Here is a 27,388-nt window from a genome sequence, read left to right on the forward strand (position 1 = left end):
AGGCTAAGAGAACGGGATTGAGACATATGTGTTCTTACCATCTGCACACGCTGCAGCAGTGCATTTCACACATAAGATACGTCTGAAGCCTCATTTTACACATGAAGAAGAAAAACATTCATGCCAACCCGCAGCACAATTCACGTCACGTTGGATTCACAGTTGGTGGCTTTATGTTACTTTATGTTACATACGCCTGTATGTCCAAAATTTTTTCTTGTGAAAAACGATGTAGACATAAAATCAGACAGCTCCTTTAGCCAGAGGATACTGGCTTTCATTATGCTACCAAAATCCCACTCACATGAAAACGGAGTATTAGGAAACAAATTTGTTTGCCTTCTCTGAACTCGTAATTTTTACTTTAATCATGCCTCAAAACTAAAGAAAAGAAAGGAAGTTGAATGGAATTAAAAAAAAACACACACAAAGTGGCAAACTATGTATGTTAATTTTGCATTACATATTTTAGAAGGGCAAATTCGTTATTTATACAGGTGTTACCTGACCTCTGTCCCACGAGTTATTCATTTTAACCTATTAATAAGCCACACTATAAACAACAATGAAAGTTACGTGACCTTGCACAGCTGTCTCAAGCCACTGGACTTCTATCGTTAAGGAAACTGTTAGATGACCCTGTTGTCAGAACACACTAAATCTGTCCGAATAAGGGAAAACAAGACTTTTTCTCCAAAGGATAAAACAAAAATCCTGGGCAGACTTGCTGCTCCCACTGTACAGTTAGTTACCATTGTTATTTATCATTTATTATTTACCTATGTTTTTCGTATAAGCACTACAGGAAGCTTTTATGCTGCTTGTGGCCCATAATCAGTTGCTTATTGCCAAGGGAAAGACTTTTTCCCCAGAAAGACAATCTGTGCACACACTAATTTGAAAGACAGGATAGGAGCTGCAAGTGTTTTAATAGCCCATTATCAAAAATTATCCCTTGGCTATAAAATCCCCAGACCATTGGCTTGAGATCAGCTCAAAGAATAAATGAGATTACAGAATTTAATCTAGTGAAGGGGAGTGAGAGATGAGTTTTAAAAAGCCTTAGATCACACACACACGCACACACACAAAGGCAGAGGACAGAAACAAGATCAGTTTAGATTAAACCCTCCACATGTTTACCTCATACAAATCTGACATGTTCCAAGATTGATTTTAATTTTTCAAGGTATGCTGTCACTTTGCGACATTTTAATAAAGAGTGGGAAATGCTCAGAAAAAAAAATTATATAGTGAGGCGACAGGAAACAAAACAGCATTTTGTCTTAAATTTGCACAACCTAATTTATAGCAATAAAGCAGAACCTATGAGTTCTGGTAAATGTCAGGGCCGTCATGTCCATTACATATGTGGGTAGGTATGAAGCAGAGTCTCCGTAGGCCCTTCAAAAATTGCACACAGCCGCCCTAATGCAAACCAGAAGTCTCAGACTGCTGGATGAACACTCAGATTCATTCCCATGTGGATATTTAGAGAGGGTCCCCTCCACCCCACCCCATCCTCATTTATGTACATTTCAAGGGACCAACCCGAGGCCATGACATGGAGGTGGCTCATGAGAAGACAACTCCCACTGCAACAAAATGTGGCCCAGCCCCTGCAAAGAAAGCATCAGAGTCCTGTAGAACCTCCCCCTCTCCCCACAACCTCTGCTCTCTTACATCTCCTCCCCCTTCTCCTCCCCCCTCCCCTCCCCACGAGCATCTGCCTTGCCCAATCTTGCCTGGGCCAGCTCCAATAACAACATCTGCTTGGCAGCTTTTCAAGCCCACGGATAGTTATCTAACTGAGGCTTTTGTGCTGTACTGTTTATTCTATGTGAAGAAATGCCTCCTTAGTTGAAAGAGTACTTTAGAAAAACTGTGCGGCTATTAGCAAGTGAAGCACAAGGCTAATAACCCCCACCTGCTCATCAAATTAATTATGACATCTGAGTCATTATAACTCAGAAAGAAAACACGACTGCAGATTTGTCACATGTAGGAATAAACATGTATTAGGACCAGAAAAAAAAATCAGACCAAGAGACTCAGCTGGACAAAACACATGCTTCCACATTTCAGAGACTGGAAATATGGATCCTAGCTTTCCAAGTGAACCAACGAAGAAGGACGAGTGGTTGGCCAGCCGCACTATTGCTAAATGGAGCAAAATGAGATCAAGTCAGGGAATATGGAACCTCACGGAGAACACTTAAGGAGTCAATAATAATTTCTTTAAATGAACCAAAACGCCATACAATGCCATCCTGCAGAGGAAAATATGCTACGATGAAGGCGACCCCATGTCATTTGGCCCATCTTAAATATACTCACAAAGACTCGGGATAGAGGATTTTCTCCCCTACATACAGAAGGATATTTTAGCGATGCCAGTAACAGTCTTGGGAAAAAATACATTAAAGATGAAAATAAAAACTTGTCATTTAAAACTTGCAAGATTACAAGGCAAATTCCCTTCAATAGCCCCAAGAACTATAACATTTAAAAGTCAGACATTTAATATTATATCTCATAGTCAATACGGTTTTGTTAATATTTCATAGTATTGAAAGTAGCAAGTTTTCATTATATGTTTTCAGGAAACTTAAAATCACTACCAGTCTCTTATTCTTCCCATCATTTCTGGCATTTGCAACTGTAACACATATTTTACAGTAGCTTATCCCCACGTCTGGGAGAATAAAATATTCTTTTTATTGTGCTTTAGAAGTAAGTGCAGGTAAATTTTAATTAAAGTAAATTTTTTTTAAAAAATAGTATATGAATTAATAGACGATGACCCATCCAATAGAGCCATGACATTTTTCTCTGCTGTTATTTTAAGAGAAATGAATCTCTGAAAAGATTATTTGCATGAATCACAATCAATCACTATTATTTTAAAAACACTCCTACTTAAATATTGGCAGCTATAACTGTGAAGTCTCTTCAGACGTCTGCAATGTCTTTATTATCGAAGAAACTTTTTTATTCTTTTGGAGCCCTTGTGCTGCCAATCAGAAAACAAATCTTTCTTTTAAAGCACATTACTATTTGCTAAATGACATTAGCCTACGATGTTTTATATCCTACCTCCAGAAAATCCATCCCAATTTAGTAACAGCTATAACCAGTTCTTGCAAGTAAAAATTTTTTCCCTTCTGTTTTACAGAAGCAAAACCCACAGAACAGTTCATTTTAACATAGGACATGTTATATTTATAAATCCTTCATATAAAATAAAGCAAATCTCGGAAGCAATACAATTACTTTTTCTCTCAGTAGAACAACTTTGTTTCAGAGTCTAGTGCTGAGTTGATTTATGTAAATGTGTTACTTAACCTCAACTTAAGATATAAATCCAGAGCAAACATAAGCATGGCAATCTTGATACTCGACTCTGCCAAATCAGAAGATTTAGCCAACCTAGACCAAGAATGAATTAAGGTTATATTGAGAGTGTCAGTCCTGATCAAGAAAACAAGCACAGGCAGAGCAGACCAGGGAGATCACTCATTAACCAGCCAACAATGCTACAGCCCTTTTGTACGTCTGGGAAAACATGTTCCCAGTTTTCAACTCCACAGCAAATCAAGGCACTCTTTTTAAATGAGTGAATTTTCTGGTTTTTTTCCACCTCGTCAGTCCTGAAAAGAAACTCGGGTTCCCTGTTTATGATCTGCATAACTCCCCACATGTGAAACGGGATAGGCCTTGCGTCTTTTAAGGTAAACGGACCAGTGCTCAAGGTAGAGTGATCGACCTGGCTCTGAGGGGTTAATGCCTGCCTTCTGAAAATAACTTTCGAGTTGTTTTTTAACAACTGGTTCCCACAATTATTAAATTCCTTTACCATGATAGGTAACAGTTATGTATCCCAAAGTACAACCGTGGACGATCCAGCAGCGGACTTCTGTCTGTGTCTCCTCACACACACACACACACACACACACACAAGTTAGAGCCACACTTAGTCAGACATGCTGTACAGAAGTCCATCTGTCCAAGCCTGAAGAGTCAATACATTATTGTGTGGAAAACATCTTTAGCAAGTATCAGTATTATTGTCGGCCTAACTTTGAAAATTCTAGAGGCATGCCAGAAAGAGAGCTACATAAAATCCAGCAGTTCCCAGATCATACACAGTACAGAGATTCTCGTATCCACTTAATCTCAGCACGAATCTCCACCCCTACTTCCTTCCCAATGGTATGTGGTCTTGAAAACACAAATGTTCACGTTTCCTGAAGCTGAGCTGCAAAGGAAAAGTCCCCTCCCAAGAGGCAGAGCTGCATGCTTTTGGTGCCCCTGAAATTGTTCACTATAGTACAACATAATGTGACACTCACCACAATTAGCCCCAGGGAAACAGTCTTTTTTTCACCTCTGATGTCATATAATAGATAAGGCCATGTCTGAGATCCTATCAGTGAGCCATGTTATCTACAAACAAAGTATTTTAGGAAGAGTTTGTGAAGAGAGCTGCGATATTCCAAGGCTAATTTGAAGTGCCTGATGGCTAGCGTTCCTCTAAACCTCACCCTGACAAACACTGGGGAGCAGAAAGCAACAGATGCAAATTACTGTCCAGAAATTAGACCACTGGACATTTTCACTGGTAGTTCTTCAACCTAAGTAATCTTTTCGCTCTCATTGTCTCCCCCTTCTCTCTTTGGCGGTCTTCTTCCCTACACGCGCGCGCGCACACACACATGCACACGCACACACAGAGGAAGACATCCATTAATATTAATATTAAGGACAGTCTTCTGTAATGTTTTTCAGAATTTCTCAGGGGCTTAGGAGGGCTGCAGCCATGCCAAAATCACAAGCTTTCCTCTAGTCAGAAGGGATGTCTTTTCAAAGCCCAGCCCTCATTTTTCAGTCTGATGTAAGTAAAGTTACCTCTGTGTGCTGAGCTGAGCAGCTTTTCTTGGTCGTTTTTGTTTTCTAATGACTGCTATTCTGGCAAAGCTATTCATTTCAAAGGGAAGGTAGAAGCATTCTTTACTCTTCCCCTTTTAGATTATTTGCAGTTACTGACTCTTCTGAAATCTTAGATTGGAACAGAAACCTAAAGCATAGCACCATTTTAAAACAGCAAATCACCAGCATGCCTGGGATCACATTTCCCCAGAACAAGTATTCAATATGAGGCCCGAGAATTAAGTCTACATAGGCTAAAATTCACCAATAAAGACAGAGCATTATCTTTTTAAAAAAAAAATGGGGCCTCCTCTGCTCTGATAGCATGCTGAGGGATTGTAATCTTTTGGAAACCCTGTCTAAACACCAGACAAGAGGTGGTGGAGTTATGCCTGCTTTTTAACTAAATTAACTGATTTCTTGAGAAAGTCAAATCAATTGTACCAAGGCGGTTAACTTTCAGAAACATTGTTTAGGCAACAAATAGATAGGGGATGTTTGGTTTTTTTAGTTGATTTATTCCATGAGAAAGTCACATTAACTGTCCCAGACCATTGATCTGATAAAATCTATGATAAAATCCAGAGGATGAACCATCACAAGAAGCTCCTAATTTGTCCAGGCCTCCATCTACCCAATGGGCCTCAGTGTGCAAGGCGGACCTTGCTGTTGATCCTTCTGATGGCAGTTCTACACTGACTTCGCCAAGACTGCCTCTCTGCATACACCCAGCTCTGCGAATTCTTCATCTGTGTCACATATTTAGATGAGTAATCCAAAGTTCATTACTTTCCTGGTTATCTCACGTCAACTTCTTCACCAGCCAACACTTACCTCTTCTAATCACTGAACACACTTGAATTCATAATGGTTTTGAGGTTTAGGCAATTGTCAATCTCCAAGTCAGAGTAAGAGAGATAACAGAGGGATATGAGTGCAGTTCGAGTAAACAGGGAGAAAAAGGTACACGGAGCCATGGTGAAGAAACACTGCCAGGCCAGGGAGACGCTCATGACTACCTCCTGAGTCACTCCATTCACCAGCACTGACACAGTGAAGAATAACACAAGCATATACAAGTGAAAACCCTCTTACACACCGAGGGCTGGGGGTGCTTAAGTCCTTAGCATCTTAGTTTTCTCGTTGTGCATATCTACCTGAAGGGGCTTGAGTGGGATACTATCCTACATTGCCTATCAAGGGCCTGATGCAAAACGAAGCAAGTAGCAGGAGGGATAAGACTACGTTGCTGGGACGGTTTTCAAATAGCACTACACACAGACAAAGCAGTGAAAACTAACTCCTTCTTCCCCTCCTTTCCCAGCCCCCCTTTTCTGTTTTTTACATTTATGTGAATTCAGTAATCTTAATCTATGCAATCCTATTATGCCTAAAGAAACCAAAGGACTAAAAGTTGCTGATGTTGAAATCCCCATTAGTATACCACAAACTTCCTTGAAACTAGGAAGAAAAAAAAAAAAGAACTTCTCACTCCCAATCAAAAATGAAGCATCTCTCAAATGTACATACAACAGCTCGACCAATTATCAGTTTGCACCTGTAATGTGAGAAAATGCTCAAAAGACACACATGGTTACATACTCCAGGTCCATTTTTTTTTTTTTTAATTAAGACAGAAAGTTCTTGGTTTCCCATATTCAATTTTTAAGTATGAGGTGGAAGCCAAGCATAGATTTCCCTTGGATCTGAGGCATTTGAAACGCAATGGAAGAAAGAGTTGGGGAAGAATCCTATACTTAAACACCCCCCACGCCAGCCAGTGGGTGAATTACTTAATGGTTCTCAGCTGTAAAATGGGAACAAGAATATCTCCCTCCAACAGGATACAAATGAACTAAGATACTGTAAACAAAAGACCAAAGTGCTAAGTAATTTACAAATACAAAGTATAATTTAAACCCCTTTAAAAAGCCCTTAATAAGGAAATACATTAACATAATCTACATACAATTACCTTCAGAGCAGTAAGGGCTTGCAATTCAAGGGATGGGCGGGGGATGAATGACCGAGAAAGGCGTGGATTTGTAATATTTACCTCCCTCAGAGAAAGCTGGAAGGTACAGTGTCCAGGGCATTATCTGTAGAGTCAGACTGGCTTTGGATTAATCCTGCCTTTGCCACTTCCTAGCTGTATGACGCTGAGCAGCTTATTTAAATTCTTTGAGCTCTGATTTCCTCATCTTTATATGAGGAATAATAGTACCCATCTTGTAAAGGAAGCTGGAATGTTTAAACAAAATGCTACACGTAAAAGCACCTGACTTTTAAAAATAATATTCATGCAAGGGAAAGGAGACCACACCAAATATTTCTATGGACTCTGTCCTCCACTTCTGTCTTGTTAATATAACCTCAGGCAGTTACCGTCTAAATATCTTCACGTACGTATCCTGGATTGAATTCAAATAGTATGCTTTTTTTTAAGTGCATATTTTCTATACCAAGCAGAAACCTGGCAAAGGGAAAATACTTCTGTAAAAACCTTAGAAAAGATGAATTTATCAACTTAGGAAATTTCTTCATGGTGCTACAAAGAATTTTTTCTTGTAATGAGTTACTCTTTGCCACCTACCAGTTAGAAAAAAAATCGAAACCTCAAAACACATTTTAAAAACAAACAGGATACTTTAACTTTCCAAAGTAAAGACTGTTGTAAAGATATGTTGTATTTGGAGGAGGATTTTTAAGTAACAAGTCTGTACTTGAAAATAAAATAGAAAGTAACTGCCCAATAAACAGCTTTATCTTTTTTTCTACAATTTAGAATTTTAAAAGAAAGTCCTCAAACCACCACCCCCCCAAAGCAACTATAATACATATGGTTTGCTGGTAGAATTTATTTCAAGTGTCTCCAGGCAATCTGAGTGTGCACAAATGTGTGCACAAAGGCACACGCGCGCACACACACACACACACACTCTAAAACACACACTCTAAAATTTTTGAATCAATAAGTCATTTGGAAGAATCTCCAGAAGTGTGCCGAGGCATGTTTTTGGTGTTTTGCCAAATTATGTGCTTCTGTTTGTGGCTTTCAAATATAGATTAGACAGACGCACAAGCACGTACTATTTGGCAAGTAGCGACAATGGTCTAGTCTGAATTTAGTAATTTAAGCTTTTCATTAGTCCTCTTAGGTGAAAGAAAGAATTAACACAACTTGTTTGAGCTCTATCTTTATATCCCTTTGTCATCCATTCTTGTTCGCTTGCCACAGATTGGAAGCCAAAGGAATTTCAGATGTCCTCTGAAGATAGACCTAAAGCAAGGGCTTCAAACGAGGGGTTCAAATGTCAAGTATATTTAAACTGGAACCTGAACTTTTGTTCATTGTTATTCTAAGGCTATAACTCTGCTTTTTCCAAGCTCCCCATTGTATTTGAACACCCAGTGTGCCCTCTTTTTTTTCTGACGAAAAATAAAGATAGAAATTACCTAAAGAGGTAAAAGGTCACTTGACAGTTCTGTGTGTCTCATGTCTTGAAATTAACAGACCCAGAAGTAGACTTGTACGTGACGAAGTGCTCACAAAGATGAGTCTGTCGGCTGTGACTCTTTCTGGGAGAAGCTACGTCCTTGCTGCCCTGCTTCATACCACAGGCACTCCAAACGTCAGAGGTCAGCTTTTCAGGACCATGAACCCTGATGCTAAATTCAGAAACAATTCCAAAGCCAAGTTAATCCCAAATTCTGTCACAGCTATCCTGATGACCTGTATATCTTTCTAATTAGGACCAACAAAGTAATCATGATCTGTCTCCAGATCACCTGAGAGAGCACCAAGGGGAACTGAGGTGACTGGTAGTCTTTGACATTTTCTTCTGTTTGCGGGTCAGAATGATCCTGACGTCCAGTAGAAAAGTTCACAGGAACCAAGAGGTAAAAAGGATTAAATGCTGACAGAGTGGTCCATTGTTAATGGAGTCCCCTGTGTGAAACTACAGAAAGACTCGTTTATACAGCTGCTGCTATTTGTCATAACATTGCTAACAAGATACATATGTTCAATCGAAGTCTTATTTTGGATCTCTGAAACTGGACAGTCCAATGGTCTGAAACATACGTGGAAATCAACAAACACCACTATAGAGAAGGAGGACCAATGTATCCCCTCTGGTTGTCTCAATGGCCAAGGAAAGAAAACACGTGAGCTTCTGACTGAGCACAACCTAGAACGTGAGCAAAACAGGAAAAACCAAGATGGGCTATCAACTGGGGCAGGACCCTCCTAGCAGCAAAGTATCACGTTTGGACTGTGTAGTACGGAATTTAGACCTTTAACCCCAGCGTGATTCATAAGTGGTGACTTTCTCTAAAAGTAAAAAACAAGGACTGAGCAGAACTATTTCTAGTTAAGGCATGAAGCGAACCATGTCATCTGTCCCTTGCATCTTCCAGTGGTGGAAGTCTGGTCTGCTTAGAAGTGTAGGCACACTGAGGAAAAAAAAATATATTAACCAACCTTAGGAGATTTCCAGTAAAACCTCTTAAGATAAGCTAAAAATCCAAAGTAAGCTCAATACAAAAATATTATCACGACTATGTATTAAGCAAGGTGTTAAGAATAAGTCAGATTTCATTTTCTCAGGAGTTTTTCATTTGAGTGAGGAGGATAGAGAAAAATAACTATAAACATTTCTATATATTCACACATATACACACACACGTGTGTGTGTGTGTGTATAGAGAGAGAGAGAGGGAGAGCAATTAACAAAGCTCTTTCACACACATTGTCAAAATCAATCCTGTGGAGTAAGTGCTAACTAGCACCACTTTACATATGGTGAAACTGAAAGCTTTAAGTCTCAGTGACTGATAATGGAACCAAAAATGGAAGCCAGGTCTTCCCATCATGGCCCTCACTTCTTCTATGATAATAGAAGAATATCATGTCTCCTGATTGCCATGATGAAAAGAATGTAGCATGCCTGAAAACCATGAATCCTATTTTCAATGTTAATAAATACATTCTCGAAGTTGTATCACCTTCCGCATTACCTTTCACACAACCATTTTACCTAAGACTCAACTGCTAAGATGGTGAGCTTATTGAAAACCCAAATAAGGGGAAGTTAAGGCTAACAGTGATCAGACTGTCTCCATAGAGAAGGCAGGTCCACAGGCTTCAAGGACACTTCAAGGAAAGAAAAGTTTTTCAAGCAGCGGGGAATGAAGTAACTCACTTTGGTGAACAAAATATAAACGCAGTTTGATGTAAGTTGCTCATCTACAACTCAATGCACCTAAGAAATTTTCTTAGATGAATATTTATGGGTTACAACATGTACTGCAGTGTGAATTTGCTCCTTCTACACGCTCCTTTCACACTCTTCCTCTCCACTTCATTATCCTATTATGAGCTGGCTGAAGAGCTATCTTGAACCTCAATGAAAGGAACAATTACCATAAAGCTCCCAACAGTAAACAATGGTCTTATAAGAATAATGCAAACTCAAGAGGTCAGAATGGTGTACAGATTCCTTTTGCATACTTCTCATCTAAAACAATCCTTCCTCCCCCACATCTTTTGTGCATCTGACTAAAGCAGCAAAATACACTTTCACCATAAGTATCAGGATTGCTTTGCTGGCAGCCGAAGTGTCCATTCCAACCCTATTAACTTGATCTAAGATGGACTTCAAAACAACACACTTTGGAAATGACAGGTAGAATCCAGTATTTTATTTCCCAGGAAGAGAAATTAATCTGAGTCCTGTATACCTAAGTTGAGTACAAAGTCTGCTCAAGAGGTTATTCCGATCCTGGATTAGCTTCACTAAGCCCGTTTAAGAGCTGACCTGAAATAATAGTTTAACAAAATTGCCTATGGCCAAATCCTGATCCCATTGCTTATAATTATGTGACCTGGGACAGATTATTTAACCTTTCTGTTCCTCAGTTTCCCCACATGTAAAAAGGAGAAAATACCAGGCCTTGCCTCACAGGGCTGATGTAAAGAATAGCTCAGTATGTATCTGTGGGCATACGCACGCGCAGGCACACATGTCTAACAGACTGCCAATATTCAACCACCTCCTTCAAGTCTTCTCAGATGTCGCTTCCGCGGTCAGACCTACCCTAACTAATTGTAAAAGCCTGGATCTCAGGGGCGCCTGGGTGGCTCAGTAGGTTGAGCACTGGACTCTTGGTTTTGGCTCAGGTCATGATCTCAGGGTTGTGAGATGGAGCCCCGCCTCGGGCTCTGCACTGGGCTTAGCAGTTTGCTTGGGATTCTCTCTCTCCCTCTCCCTCCGCTCCTCTCTCTCTCAAATAAATAAATAAAATCTTTAAAAGCCTGGATCTCAAAGACATAGTATCATCAAAGTTACACTCTGAAATTCATGACCTGGAAAGAAGTCTGATATTTCTCAGTAAACATTCTTTTTTTTTTTTTTTCTCAGTAAACATTCTAATAAAATTGAGTTGCAGCATATACACGGAAAATAAAAAGATCACTCAAATATGGTATAAAGTCCCCATATTTATTATATTCATGTAAACTCTTTAAGATGTATTTGCAAATATTATTTATTTATTCTTTTACACTCTACACCTGACCTGTTTTCTCTATCCAATATCAAAATACAAGCATACAAAAACCCAAAATTATAACTGTCAGGTCAAATACCAAAAATATAAACCAATTACTAAAGGACAAGCAAGTATGTTATTGTCCCATAAGCATACTGACATGCATTTAAATCAAAACAGACAAGAAATTTTAAGGGTGCCCGAGAGTTATTATGTTTGAATAGAATTGTCTGCTATCCTAATCCTGATGTTCATTTCATGTCATATAAGACCCATATGAACTGAACATACACAGGCGAAAGAACGATTGTCTACGTAATTCAGTCCTACCTAGTTCCAGGGTTCAATATCAAATATTCTTTATGTGTATGGTAGTTCTCTTCCCAGTGCCTCTTCCAAACAATGGGCTCAAATCAATACTATTTCAAAAGTAAAGACTCTCTTCTCTATGTTATATGACTGAGATCATTAAAAATGTAAGAAAGCTTTCTTATTTTTCTGGAGATTTATTAAACTCAACATTTCCTATGCAAAACAAATTACGGTCATCCACAAATTGCACTGTTTCTCTTTGCCACAACATATAAAGTGAGCCCAAGTGAGAGATGACGTATATTTTTCTAGAGAAATCATTTTTACTCTCTCAATCACGAGAATGGCAACAAAAACAAAACAACAACAATAACAACAACAAAAAGTCTGTACTGCGGTTGCTAACTTGCACCATGCCAATGAACATCCAAAAGATTAATCAAAGGCTTGACAGTTGCTAACAGTTCAACATGGTTCCCATAATTATCCAATTAAACATATAATGCAAATAGTAGAAGTCTTATGGGTTCCATAGAGCATGAATTATCAGGCCGCTTCAGAAAACTATTAAGTGTAATGTACTCTCTGCTGAGTCAGAAGAAAAGTGAAAGGAGAACCAGTACATTTATAGAGGGAGCAGAAGAAAAATAGAGTGGAGAGACACGTAACTCAACCACTCTTTATGTGGTCATATAAACACAACAGACAGTGGTAAAATCCAGAAAACAAAATTAAAGTAACAATTATTGTAAAACCAAAAGAATGCAAAGCAATGACTTTACCCTATAATTCCTACTGGCTGCACCATACCCACGGCATACTTCAACCACACTTGTCTAGCTCACTGCGAAGTTAGAAACATGGATGTAATTATAGTTGTTGGCTTTTGACTCTGTCTATAAACCATGCAGAGATAAACTGCTATTAGTGAACATACCAACTCCATATAATTGTGTTTTGACATTATAGGTAAAAACAGTGAGAAGGGAAACTAACCACAGCAATTATAAACAGCATGCTCAAGGGCACATCAGGTCACTTATGACCTTGACTAAACTGTTGTAATCCCTAAGCTGCGTTTCACACATTCAGATGCACACGCATGCATGCAAACACTCCACACCTGTCTTTTTAGGGAAATGAATGTAATAAACATAAAAAATACCAAGTGACATATTCCTAAATACTCAAGGGGATATAAAATACATACTGTAGGGGTCAGATATCTGTGCTTTAAAAAAAAAAATCTTCTTATATTTTAAAAAGCCAAACGTAAATTTTAGAAGAAACATTTTGTAGTAAGTGTCCATTCTAAAAATATTCTACTTTGCAGCTGTATCTACTCAGGGGAAAAGAAGAATTGAGGAGATTGGATTCAGTATTAAAACTTCTGCTACTGTACATGTTGGGTTTAGGTTACATTATTTGAAGGTAATTCTTAAATGCTTAAATCATCTACTTACATTGATAACATTTCTGCAATAATTATGCAGCTATTTACCTCATTTCACTGGCTGCAGGCAGAACCATTACATCCATTCTTTTTCTTTTTATAATTGTCAGTCTTCTCCTTCCCCACCCAAGTGGCTCCAAAGGGCATCAAGAGGCCAATAAATATTCAACAAATATTATTTAAGTATGCTACTCTGGAATAAAATGCAGTATTGTGTTCAATGACTTCTGTCTAAAGTACAAAATTATTTGTACCATCAGCAACAATATAAATGTGAGAATCACAACAATGTTATACTAGACGTGGTGGCCCACTTTGGAGAGGTCCAACCTATAAGTGATGTGGTTTCTTACGAGATTATTCATAGAAACATGATCTTCAGAATGTGTTCATGCTGTTAAAATAATCTCATTTATTTGCGTATTTCTTAAAAGTGTGCACAGTTTTGTTCCTGTGCTTTTCTTATTTGGTCTTCTTGATAATCTGATCAAGTAAGCAAGAGTATTTGCTCTTTTAATAGATTGGACAACAGGTTCCCGAAGGTGGGCTGACTTGCCCAAAACCACGGGACTAACAGAGCCAGGCAGCCAGGGGAGGTCCTTGTGCAGAGCTCCAGAACCTGAATACTCAGGTTCAATCCACTGCTCCTGCTCTTACCCACTGCTGTGTAAACCCAGGACATGAATGAATCTCTCTCTGCCTGAGAGAGGCATATTTTGATTTCCAGCACGAAGACGACGATGATGAGGATAGCGAAGGCTTCCGAGTCAGGTACTTGTGAGGATTAAATGACGTGCTGTACAAGGCACTTACTGCAGGGCCTGGCATACAGTAAGTGCTTAATAAACACGAGGAGCTGGCTAAGACAATTCTGACATGGTTAAAAGATGAAATAAACAACCACATAAATATCAAATCCAGAGATTAAAGTTTGGCACTTGTTCTCAAAGAAACCTAACTGACATAACTAAGCATCACTGTAATTCTTGACTAGGGGGTCTTGGAGAACGAGCCACGATGGCTCTTCTTAAAGATTTTCTAACAAAATGCTCATTAATTTACGTCATCTCACCACTCACTGGGCACAGGTTTAAGGCATTTAGATTAAACTGAGAAAAAAACTCCACAAATTGAAACTGTGGTAAGATGGCAACAGTGCCCTAGTGTCTGTCCCCACTTTATCTTGGGGATCAAAGTCCCCCTGTTTAAACTGCCACATTCCAGCCTGGACAGAATAGTGTCTGTGTAACTAACTGGCAAGTCTAGCATCTTCACTGAAAGTTCACAGTTAAGGGCTTTAACATACTGTCTTTGAGGACAATGAACTCCTCATTCAGGGCAAGAGTGATTCCAATAGTGTTCAGGGCTACACAAACTCAAGTCGATTCAGCCTGGGCCTTCACTGTTCTTTTTATACGGCATCTCTGAAAGGAAATGGAAGGAGTAAGAAGAGAAAAGTATCTCTATTGTTGTTTGGGAGGGCAAATATCTAAAGTCCATATGTTTGATTGTTTTGTGCCAGTACCTAGGAACACCAGAGAAAGTTCTGTCACTGTTACTCACTGAGGGTCAGAAGAGCAGGGCCTATGGAACAAAGCAAAGCACATCCAGGCGGGTAGAAGGAAGAAACATGTACAGTGGACAGAAAAAAAGAAACCATATAGTTACTTCCTCTTTTAGGCAGGACCACGCTGAAATTTGGGGACAGTTCTCTAACTCCGCTTCAGTATACATTTACTATAGAATGCGGCCTATATCCTTTGAAAATAAAGAAAATATCCTTAAAAAAGAAGACATCATCTTACTTGAAGATGACTGAAGAACAAGTTTTAAGTAGAGAGATGGTAGTGAAGTTGGGAATATGAGATGGGAAAGGGGCAGTCACGGGTTCAAACCTTAGCTCTGTCACTTACTAGCCACTGACTGGAGATTTCTCTAACACATTTAACCTCAATTTCTTTACCTATCAAATGTTGATAATAACTCCTACTTCTTTGGGTATCCATAGTGATCACATTAAATAATTCAGGAGGCACATAGGACATTCTCAACATGCTGTAGTTATTTTTATTAGTACGACTATGACTACCAATGATTATTGGCAGAATAATAAAGCCGTAATCATAAGAGGGATCTCTATCTTTCTGAAGAGAAAGGGGAGCCATTGCTGGACCTTTCCATCATATCTTTCTCCCTGATATTCACTGTCTTATCGAAGAAGGAAATCAATCCACTGAACCAAAAAAGTGAATGAAACGTGACAGGGGTGGAAGGGTACTAGAATGAGCTACAAATCTCAGAACCTCTAATCTAAATTATCCACAAAACAAGTACCCAAAATTCAAATAGAGTCTTGACTCTGAAAAATTCAACAAGGAAATTATCATGGAAATCAAAATACATGTCCTTTGTTCATGTCATCACAGAAAGATCTCAGAGTACATTTACTCAGGTGTAAGCAGATGTCAATAAATCTCAGAAAAATATCCTAACTTTTCTAAAAAATAAGAACAGAAGAAAAATATTCCAGAACTTCTAAGAAAAACCATTAATTTAGCTTGGTATGAGTGGAAGAGGGAAGGTTTTATCACAGATCAATCATAAGGATCATGATGCCTATTCTTGAAGATTTGGATTACTATGTATGGCTCTTGACTTGCTAATCCTCTCTTCAAGACTGTTTTATTTTCCCTATGTATCCTTTGTGATCTACACAATATACACATCCAATTTCAGGGTCTCATACAAAAGCACAATAGAATAGGGGAAACAACAAATGAGAAAGACTGCTTAGTTTTGGAGAAAAGATTAGCTTGGAAATCACTATAACTTTACTTTGTGTATCAGAATTAATAAATCAAAATTTTGAAAGAAACAACTTACAAATCCAAGATAACAAGTGATCATTTCAATCCTTTTTAAAATAGGTGAATAAGTTAAAATGAGCTTATCTTTTTAGTATGCAGAGATTATCCCTCACTATACAGTATTTTCTGTTTTTTCTTCTACCCTACTGTGGAGAGAGTCACTTCACCAACTAGAAGTAGGGTTAAGAAAGAGCTCCAGAGGCACACTACAAGAGTTCACATTTGGGCTCTGACACCTAACTCACTTGAATGCGGAGTTTTCATTTGTCAAAGGACAGTAAGGTATCTACCTCACATGGTTACTGAGGATTAAACAAGGCACAGAGATAAAACTCTGAAAGCAATGCCCGACACACAGTAAGCGTTCACTGAATGTCAGCTGGATAGCTATATATTAAGAAACACGGTGGAAAATCACCACAGCCTAGAAAATCCTACCCACCTTTACTCAAATTAGGGATTGAGCACCTTACAAGGCATTATCAATTGTCATTGCACAAGGACTCTTCCAAGTCTTTAACTCATGCAGCCCGACAAAAACCTCTTAAGGTTGAGAGTATCTCCATTTTTCAGCAGAAGAAATAGAGCCATGGAGACTTTAAACACTTGCTGAAAGTCATACAGCTAAAAGTGATCAAAACTGCGTTTCAGACTCAGTACTCCTGATTCCAACTTGATGACACTGTTTTCATGCCTCCTTCCAGCAAGTTCCAACTCCCTGCATTCCTAGTTCACTTCCTCCAGTGATCGTCACCCCTCAGGCTGACATGTTAATTGCAAAACCAGCAATGGATCTGCTGACGTCTGAGGAGTTGGAGAAATTATTGGGTGTGTACCCCCCAATGCCACAGAATAGTCTTCTGCTTGTTCCACCCGTTGTAATCAGCATCACAAAGACCAATGTGTACTCATTACTCCTTCAAGCTTCACTAGAGTTCTCTACTTGCTCACTTCTGAGCAGCATGGTGCTAATGCCACTCAGAGCCAGGGCAATGGTTCCAGTTAGGAGCTAGGACAGAGTTCAGAAAGGCGTCCTGACACACTTCCAATTCCCTGCAAGAAAAGCTACACGCTAGATACAAGATGTCACAGAGCATGCTTGGTGTTAACATATGTACCCTACAAAAATGTTTTTTGTCACACAGATGAAAAACATTATATTCGTTCATCAGAATAATCCGTTCTCGTGGTCCCACTATTTCCTTAGAAATTGTCACAAGTTTTCATTAAGTCATTTCCCTCAGATGGTGTTTGTATAGTCACTGCCATTACTCTTTGCACAAAGTAGTTATTGAGCATCTAATGGCAATGCTTTTCAGTGAAGAAAAAAAGAACCATAAACATCAGATACTTCTTAAAATATCTTTCCCTACTGTAAAGTTAGTAAAATGACTGTCTTCTCTATATTGTAATTCCAGTACCTGGCACACAGTGCCTGATACATTGTAAGTATTCAGTGAATATTTGTCAAATGACTAAGCAACCTATGTGTAGATAGAATGGCTTTGAAATGCCATCATGAAATGGCACACGGAGACAGATTTCTCTTTACATTTCTTTGGTCATAATCTTGCCACATCTGCGCATCAGAATCAACATTCAGCTAAACAATCAACATCGTATATCCCCTTATGCAGAATAAGGAGGAGTATAAAAAAAGAGAAAACCTGGGGAGCCTGGGTGGCTCAGATGGTTAAGCGTCTGCCTTCGGCTCAGGTCGTGATCCCAGGGTCCTGGGATCGAGCCCCACATCCAGCTCCTGGCTCAGCAAGGAGCCTGCTTCTCCCTCTCCCTCTGCCTCTCCCCCTGTTCATACACTCTCTCTCTCTGTATCTCTGTGTCTCAAATGAACAAATTAAAAAAAAAAATCTAAAAAAAGAGAAAACCTGATCACTGCCCTCTAAGAACTTACATTCACTTTCTATCTGTCTGAGGGTGTAGGGGAAACAGAGAAACAGAAGCTCACACATTGGATTCAATTCTATCTTTAGGAGTTAAGCCTGATAACCTTTAAAGTTTGAAAGCTACTTTAAAAGAGCTAAATATAGCAACAGTCAAAGAATTACCACAGTTTTCCTTGTATATTTTTTCTCTAATTATCTATGAGGAAACACTATACTCTGGAATAGATATCATTTACAGAGAGTAAAATATATTAGGAAAATTCAACATATAAAGCTGGGGGTTACTTTATTGTTGGGTATGTCACCTTATCAATCCATTGCTTTTAGTAACAAAAGTATAAATTTGCATCAGAACAGATACTTAAGCTCAACAATAAAACACATCTTATCTCACTGAAGCAATTCTTTTTTCTTTCTACTGAGTTGGGGAGCCACACTTGATTTTTAAAATAATAATAATAATAGTGATGTAAACTGGAAACAAAATTAAATTCAATGAACTTCAGAATAATTTTTAAATAAAATATTTTTTGCAGAATATTCTGCTTTTTAGATTTTTTTACCTGCCCATAGAATTATCTTCTCAATTCTAAAACATCTAAAATGAATCATTAGATATATGTATCAATCCCACATATATTCCCATTTTCCATCCAAGATTATAATTACAAACAATAAAAACACGAGAATTAATTTAAAAAGATATTATAGAAAACATTTTTAAACTGTATATAGGATTACATTGAAATCTAAGAGCTAAGCTATACATAAAAATAATTTAAATATTAGGATTCAATTTATTAACCCTGCTAAATAAAGAGAGATGAACCAATTAAAACCATTTAGTATTGAGTATATCAGCATCTTGGTTAAAGCTATCAGATTTTTCTTTTACTAACAAATTCTTTAAACAAAATGCCAAATTTGTTGCCCCAAAACCCCCAAAATATATCAACCTCAGTACAGCATCTACCATCGCCAAGCAAAATTCAAAGAAGTAGATCCTTGGTTATCTGTTTCATTGTTTTATCTTTGTGATATAACCCCTGAGAAAACCCTGCTGAAGAATCACCTCCTCTCTGTGACCTTTCCTTTACAGTCCCACAGGGTCTCCTCCCAGAGAGCTCAGCAAATCTATCTAAATATAGTAGTTGGTTAGACCATTAGTTAGTTGCATGCTTATTCCAATATCTGGCATTTTTCTTTCTCATAAACACTGCAAGGGACCGTTATCCTTTCTTTTCTACTTGTAAATTATTTGGGAGAGGTCATCTCTAGTTGCACTATTTTTTCCTAACTCCTTAAAATATTGAAAGTGCTCAGCACAGAGCTCCTACTCAATAAACACATTTTGCAACCATTTTCCACCTTTTGTTCTACCAGGTGTTTTGTATTTTCTTTGAAAGACAAATTTCAATAAATTCATATATGTCTACCTCCCTGACTGTATGATGTGTGTAGAATCGTAATAATCACACACCAAAATAAAAAGAAATAATACACCATGTATTTGTGTTTATGCACACACACTTCGGAAAAACTTAATAACTGATAAAATGAATAACGACAAGATAAAGATTATTAACCAGTGACTACTGAAGAAAGGTCGCCAGCACCAAAATTCTTCCAGCACTTAAAATATATTGTCAATGAAATGATTTTTTAAATTACGTAACATTTTTAATGAATAAGACAAAACAATCAAAATTATTCTTCAGAGGAAAATCTTACAGAAAATAGAGAGACACCACTTCCAAACTTTTTGTGGGACAATAATTCAGTGCTATTGGAGACATAAAGGAGAAAAATTATATATCACCATTCAAGCCCATGAAAAGGTTTGGGATTTTAAAGTGTTGGTTTCCTGCATAAGCACCATTTTGCCTCGAGTGTTCCCTGCTAGGCAGCAGTTATGGGTATGTTCCCTTTTGTTTCCGATTATGTTTATGTCTGGGATTTCCTTATAACCCAAATGAAAGGCCTTATGAGAAATGGGCAGTAGTAAACCATACTGGGTTCTAAGAAGACATTTATACAGGAATCTAGCATGTCTGCCTGCTCTTAGGAGATGCTATTTCCTTAAGTCACCTGCACATACTGAAATGAGCATTATGACCTGGCAGAGTTCTATACCGTTCACTTCTTTTTTTTTTTTTTAAAGATTTTATTTATTTATTTGAGAGAGAGAATGAGATAGAGACAGAGAGAGCATGAGATGGGGGAGCGTCAGAGGGAGAAGCAGACTTCCCACCGAGCAGGGAGCCCGATGCGGGACTCGATCCCGGGACTCCAGGATCATGACCTGAGCTGAAGGCAGTCGCTTAACCAACTGAGCCACCCAGGCGCCCTATTCCGTTCACTTCTTTAGAGGTCAATTTTTTTTTTTTTTTTAAGATTTTATTTATTTATTTGACAGAGAGAGACACAGCGAGAGAGGGAACACAAGCAGGGGGACTGGGAGAGGGAGAAGCAGGCTTCCCGCCAAGCAGGAGCCTGATGAGGGGCTCGATCCCAGGACCCTGGGATCATGACCTGAGCCGAAGGCAGACGCTTAACAACTGAGCCACCCAGGCGCCCCTTTAAGGGTCAATTTTGAGACATTACAGAGCAAGTACAATATTTTAATTTTTGCCACATTTTAGTATTTTTTCTTCCAACTTTTGGCACAGTATTGTCCCTGACTGAATGCTCTGCCCCACAAAAGGGAGACCAAGTCTTCCCGAATCCTCAGCAGAGGTGGTGAGCATTCACTCGCTGAACAAATAAGTACTCAGGACCTACTGTGTGCAGGCCCCATACTGGCTGCAGAGTAAATCACAGCAACTGACTGCAAGCATCTAGCCACAATATGACAGGCACGGTGCCTAGCACCTCACAAGCACCTTCCAGAGCACCCTCACAAGTGCCAAGTAAAGAAGGTGCCCCCTCAGGAGCTCAGGAAGCCAAATCTTAGAAAACATAACTAATTTGCCCAGTCCCATAGTGAATAGTAGTAAGACAAACATTTCAACCTGCAACTTGGTTCCAGGACAGGCTCTATTGCTAATAGGGACACTATGCTTCTGTTGTTATTCTACTCATTCTCGACATTTATGTACATTTGAGGTGGGGAAGACAGTACTTCTACAGTGGCCAATCGCCAGTGGAGATATAAAAGAAAACAAAACGAGTCTCAGTAAAAAGTCGATTTTCCCAGTTTGAGGAACTTCCTTTGAATCACTTCAGTAACACATTACGTTCTGTATTCAATTTAAATAATCTATATTAATTCATTTAACAAATACATATGATCTATTTAATAGTGTGCTCCCATAACGTTTCCATTGATTTCGGTGTGATGCTCTTGCACAATACCCATCTTTTATTCATCTATTTTTCCATCTATAACTGTGCCTTTAAAACATGCTTTCAAGCTTTCTCCATAAAATATCAAACTAGAAACTGGTTCCTGAAAGTAGCTGAACTTTTTCTAATACTGTTAGTGTCTCTGCTTTAATTTATTAATCTCTGCTATCTTCAGGGGTGACCTGATATACATAAGCACATTACAGGACACTCATAAAACAATTTAATTTACAGATAAATCTTTTATGTTATAAAAAGAATTCTTACCTTAGCAAAAAGATTCACTGAAAGTTTCCTTTTGAAATTGAATTGCCCTTGTGAATTTAATATGTTTTGGTTTCTAAAAATTAAACTAAGGAAAAATCCTCAGAAACATCTCCTCAGTAAAAGAAGGTACACGGATATTTGAAACTTGAAAAAAAAGCAATTTTTTCAACTACGATGAGAGACATATACCACACAAAGGAAAATGGAGGTACAGCAATTATCAAGCTAATCTGAAAATTGTAGACATCCAGGAAGCAGAGCTTAAGCCAACTTATTACCAGCTCCCACTTTTTCTTCCAATATCTAACTTCCAAAAACCAGTTTTTCTTACAAGCAATCTCAAACATGACCTACAATATGACTAGAAATCTGGCAATGCATTTTTAACGGATCCTCTCTGTTTTCCAGCTAGTATCCAATCCTTATTAGTTGGCCATAACCCAAGAAGTATTTTCCATGCACTGAAAAAATGAAAGGCCCATCATTCTCATGAAGACCATAGCTGCAGAACGATTTCACTAGAATATATCTTATGAAAAGGTATGAGAGAAAAAACTGGACTCTTGAATCAACTGATTTCAATAAGTTACAAAATGATAATATTAAGATTTATAATCATGATTTCCTTCTATGTTCCTTTAAAAAAAAAAAAAAGGCTGCTATGTCCACAAAATAATTATTTATTATTTATGCTTATTTATGTCTTTGTAGCAGTAAAACTGACACAAACCACCGAAGTGGCTTTGGGGCTCTCTTAGACTCAGTACCCACAGCTGGAAAGTGAGAAAGTCTCTAGAGATTCTCGCAGCTCTAAGCTTCTATGAGTTAAAGACCTCTTTCTTTAAAAAAGCAAGCTTTTTATCTGGATCGAACAAAATGATCTGACTATTGGACTTTGAATTGAGCAACATGAAAGTGTTACCCAACTGGCAAGTTACACAATTTCTACTTCTTTTTAATAAATAAAATGTATTAAAATTCCCAAATTTAACAAGAGTATGCTAAATTTTATTAAATATTGCTTAACATGGAGGGGATAGTCCCTCTTGCCAAGGTAACCAGAAGCCAAATTCCTAAGATGCCCGAGCTAAGAGGGACAGTGGAAGTCCTCTAGCCAATACCTTCCCTTGACAGAGAGAGAAACAGAGGCCCTGAGAGGCTCAAAGTCTCCAGGGGACTTGCATGCAGTAGGGCTACCATTTGCCTTCTCTTCCTCTTCAGCATGCTCTTCCATCACTATGTGGCATAGAATGGAACTCTACATCAGTAAACAATGGAATAGAAGGAAGTAATTCCATACCAGGTCACTAAATAATTTAGAACCTAATTTTTCTTTTCTTTTCTTTTCTTTTTTTTAATGCAAAGACCTTATGTTCAGAAACTTACAGTTCAAAGTACATTAAGTAAAACCATGTCCTCATGCAGAAATGTCTTCTCCCATATGCATCTTAAGAAAATAGCAAACAACAACAACAAAAAATAACTTATCATCAGCCCCTAGAAAACAAAAACTGAAATTAAAAGAAAGAATGGAGTAAATCTAAATTGTATATTTTCATTCCTTCTAAAAGGATTAAATAACAGAATTCTAAATGGTTTGTTTGTACTTTCCATGCAATATGTAGATTAACCATGAAATTCTGTTTGGGACACTTTGACATCTGTTTTCAGTGCATTACAATGAAATCTGGGGACTTGATACATACATTTGCTGTAATAAAACTGTCACTAATCAGTGTTTTCCAAAATATTGCCCATAACTATTACTATTCAGTAGTCTCATCTGCATGATCTAATATTGTTGCTACATCATGTTTTTCCCTGACAATGTGTTAGCTGGTCCCAGGCACATGGTCTAAAATGGCTGCAAACTCGATACTCTCAGCACTTCCATACTTCTCTGTGCAGATGCACACAATCTGTCCGAGAAGTGAACTAGCCCTTGATCCTTCCCCAAATATCTCCCCTGGAACCGGAACACCGAAGGCTGACTTCACATCCCAGGTGTGAAAAACTCAACAATAGCCCACACTGCAGAGGGAATTATGCCTCATGGGGCTTCCACAACAGATGTCCACATAACCCTATCTCAGAAGTCCCTTCAGCAAATCTGGAATAATGCTGTGGGAATGCAGAGTCTGCCACTAACTTAAACCATTTCTACAAAACACAGAATAAGACTGGGCCAGACTTTAAAATTGAGTCCACTTCATTTTCTCTGGGATTGATAAATAACCATATCAATGCAGGTAACCAAGAAACACCAGCTCACAAGCTGTTAACACAGCCTCCTGGATACTGGATGGAAATATTCCCATTTCATGCCACGTATATCTGGTGGATCATGTACAAAACTTGGATCTCAGGGGGAAAGTAATTCTGAGAGCCCAAACATCATATTCACCAGAACACAAAAACTTAGCAAAAACAATTTGTCTACCTACGCTGATTGTAAATGAATTCCGTATTTTATCAGTACTTGGAATCATACTCCAATATAATTTCATTTTGTCTTCCCATGAACTCATCTTAAACCCGAAATATGTTTCTCTATACACATGTTTTATATTATAAAATGTTGGATACCAAAAGCAGATTAATTTTAGGCCCTAATGCTATGTTTGTTAGTACTAAGAAGTCATTCCAAATGTTCCAAAAGGGATTAATGTAGTATAACAAGTCTATTTAATTATTGTAAGACCAGTGATCCTCATATTACTATAAGCAGCTTTTCCCTTATTTGGAGACTGTAAATAGAACAGATATTGTTACATGATAACTCTAAGTCTTATCCAAAAATATTAATACTTTACCATCAGGAAATTTAAAGAAATACGTTAGCATCTCCAAGAGGCTATGAAAGGCAACCAGTATTTAAGAACCATGAACCATATATGCATTGCTATTTTAGGTCGATACCAACTTTAAGTCATAAGTGCAAATAAAGCTTTTCCAAGGTATTAGAAAGATAAAATGCCAATCCTTCTGCCATCAACAACAATCCATTTTACATATGTTAAAAAATTTTGAATATAATTTCCTTCGTGAACTAAAATACATGCTGTTTTATTTTTGTGTATCCCACGAACAGAAGAAGAGCAACTAAATACAAGGTATGTTCTCAAAAAGAAAACCCATGACACAGATTATTTAAAAGTATGTGCCAGAATCTAAACAAGCTAATCAATGTTCTGATACTGTTTGCTGCACATCCCAGTTATCCTTTAACTGATGAACAAACAGTGAGACAGCTTTTCCTATTAACTCCTGGCTAGAACCTCCAGGTATTATTATAAAATGCTTCATGTAAGAATATGATTTTATTTTTTTGTACGACACCAATGTGACATGTAATTTAAGGCACTTCTCTAGTAGAAACCATGGATATGGGTGAATCCATTCACTTTCCAAACCTGCTGTGCAGAGAAAGTGAGGGGAGCAACCCATTGGCCATGGACAAGTGCCATGACAAGCTCCCCACATATTTGGCCCACAAAAGTGGCTTCACGACCACAAGGATGCAGCCATCCAGAGCCACTAAAGTCAAACACTAATCCCAAATCTAGCTTGAAAAGAAGGGAATGTTTTAACCCCCTCCCATTTGGCTCCCAGTTGTTCTTAGTAAAAGTGAAATCACTTTAAGTAAGAAATAAGAACTTTTTCCCCTCTAGAGATCATTTAATTAATTTGCTTAACACCATAAAAAGGATAAATGGGGAAGACTGACTTAAAGGAGAAGGAGCTAAATGGTAATAAAGTCAAAACAATTCATGCAACTAATTAAACATTTTGAGTTTTGACCCAACTAGGGGTCATTTTTGAATAATGCACTTTCAGACTTAGAGTCTAAAAACCAGCAGCATGCTCTTCGTCAAGAACAATCCAGTCTAGCCACATATCATCACTTCTGTCCAACTAAATTTAAAACTTAAGTGTAGTTCTCCCAAATGTTGGCAATTTAATTTTTTGGTAAATAGAAGTCTTATGCTTTTACTGGAATGCAGTGAATTACAAGTCTTGCTAGGACACCCTTCATTTGATACCAAAATTGAGTTATTTATTCAGAGAGCTGCTAATAAAATTATTTTACTCCTTTCTTTGAAATATTCCTAGTTTGGTCAAGAAGTTACTTCTCTGTTAAATCTGATATAAAGGATTGCTAAAACTGTACAGTATTCCTAACTTAAATAGATTTTAAAACTATATACAACTAGCTAACTTCATACGCCTACATTCAGAGGTTTTACTAACAAATATCTATAAACATTACTGTGATCAGAGACTTTCATTTTCTCTTGGGAATGTCTTATCACCTGATAATGTAAAAACTAATTATGACCTTTTGCTTCAACACCCAATCACCTCTTCTCTCCAACATCAGCCTAGTTTCTCTGCAAGCATCTATTATGCTATGTTCCTTTACATAGAGTAATAATGGCTGTTGTTAATACTACTGCTTTTGCTTACATGAATTATTTCATTTAATCCCAAAACAATCCTGTGAAGTAGACGTTTTGATCCTCATTTTACGAAACAGAAAACCAAAGCACATGGAGCTTAAGTGGCTTGACCAAGGTCACAAAGCTGAGAGAAGGTAGAACCAAGAGTAGGCCCTAAATGTCAGATTCATGCATTTAATTTTCGATGCCGCAAAAAATCTAAAACGGCAGGAAGAAGGGAGATGTGCTCAACTCCAAAAGCAATCCCAAATTCAAAGGATGACAGAATATTTTAAACTGCACTGTATTTGCTCTCCAATCTATCTAGGAATTATTCTTCTTAAGTAATTCCTGCAAGATCCAAGCCCTACCTCTCTCTTCTTTTCCAGCTTCACTTTTCCTCTTCAGATCTCGAGTGCGCGCGCATGCGCGCATGCACGCACGCACGCACGCACACCAGCATGCATGGCCCCGGAACTTAACCTCTTTAACTCAACAGCTGAGCTCCATTGTAAATTCTTTCAATGGAGGAACTGAGGCTGACTTCAAGAAGTCATAGACATTTTTGAAATCCTCAGGGGCTGCTTGCTCACTCTTTTCCAACCACGGTCCCACTGCATCTGACCCATTAGCCTCCCTAACCACATCCAAACCCAACTAACTACGTTGGCTCTACGACTGAGGAAGCCAACGAGGGAACAAAAAGTCAAGAGAGATGTGTCTTTGAGTCTAGACTGGTTTTTATAGAACAGAGAGAAACTAAGGCTCCTGAGTAAATCAGATTCAGTGTATTTCATTCACCCTTCTTCCTCGAACCTCTGGGATGCTGGATTATCAACACAATTAATGCTGAGAAGCATTTAAATTCCTTAACCTTGTGAACATTCCCCCAGGGGGGAAATAGTTTAAAACAACTGCCAGCCGCCCCGCGCCCCCCCCCCGCCCCGCCAAAAAAATGAAAGAAAAGAAAAGAAAAAGTAAAATCCTCTCACCTGACATTTCAGATTATTTTTTTAAATGAGAATAGAAAAATCTAGGGCTTTTTTCCCCAAGGTTCTAGTGCCTGAGCCACATTGTCTCTCATCTGTCAGTGTATCCACACACATGTATAAACAGTATGCGGCACACAAGTAAGGAAATGCACATTCTAACTTAAACTTCCTTTTTTTCCTCTAATAATTTAAAAATAAAATGTAACAGCTTGGATTTTAAATATTTAATCTGGCAAATATAGGAAAAATCATGAACTACAATGTCATATTTGGCAAAGAAAAATTTGGTAGGATAAAAATATCTGTGTTTTAACATTTTAGAAGGCAT

General features: G+C 38.1%; 1 protein-coding gene across 9 annotated transcripts in view; it reads right to left on the reverse strand.

Annotated features, from left to right (window-relative positions):
• NFIB (nuclear factor I B) overlaps positions 1-27,388 on the reverse strand; it is a 587,047-nt gene that overhangs the window by 542,330 nt on the left and 17,329 nt on the right. Inside the window, exon 1 of one of the 9 annotated variants that reach the window (XM_081802997.1) lies at positions 6,986-9,428. The exons of the other annotated variants lie outside the window; for them this stretch is intronic. Within the exon in view, the coding sequence (XP_081659123.1) occupies positions 6,986-7,025 (40 nt within the window). The 5' untranslated portion in view covers positions 7,026-9,428. Of the gene's footprint in view, positions 1-6,985; positions 9,429-27,388 lie in introns of those variants that run through there. 9 annotated transcript variants of the gene reach the window in all.

The sequence above is a fragment of the Leptonychotes weddellii genome, chromosome 14 (genome assembly GCF_054177405.1).
Source record: "Leptonychotes weddellii isolate Sample4059 chromosome 14, ASM5417740v2, whole genome shotgun sequence".
In the NCBI taxonomy this organism is placed as follows: Eukaryota; Metazoa; Chordata; class Mammalia; order Carnivora; family Phocidae; genus Leptonychotes; species Leptonychotes weddellii.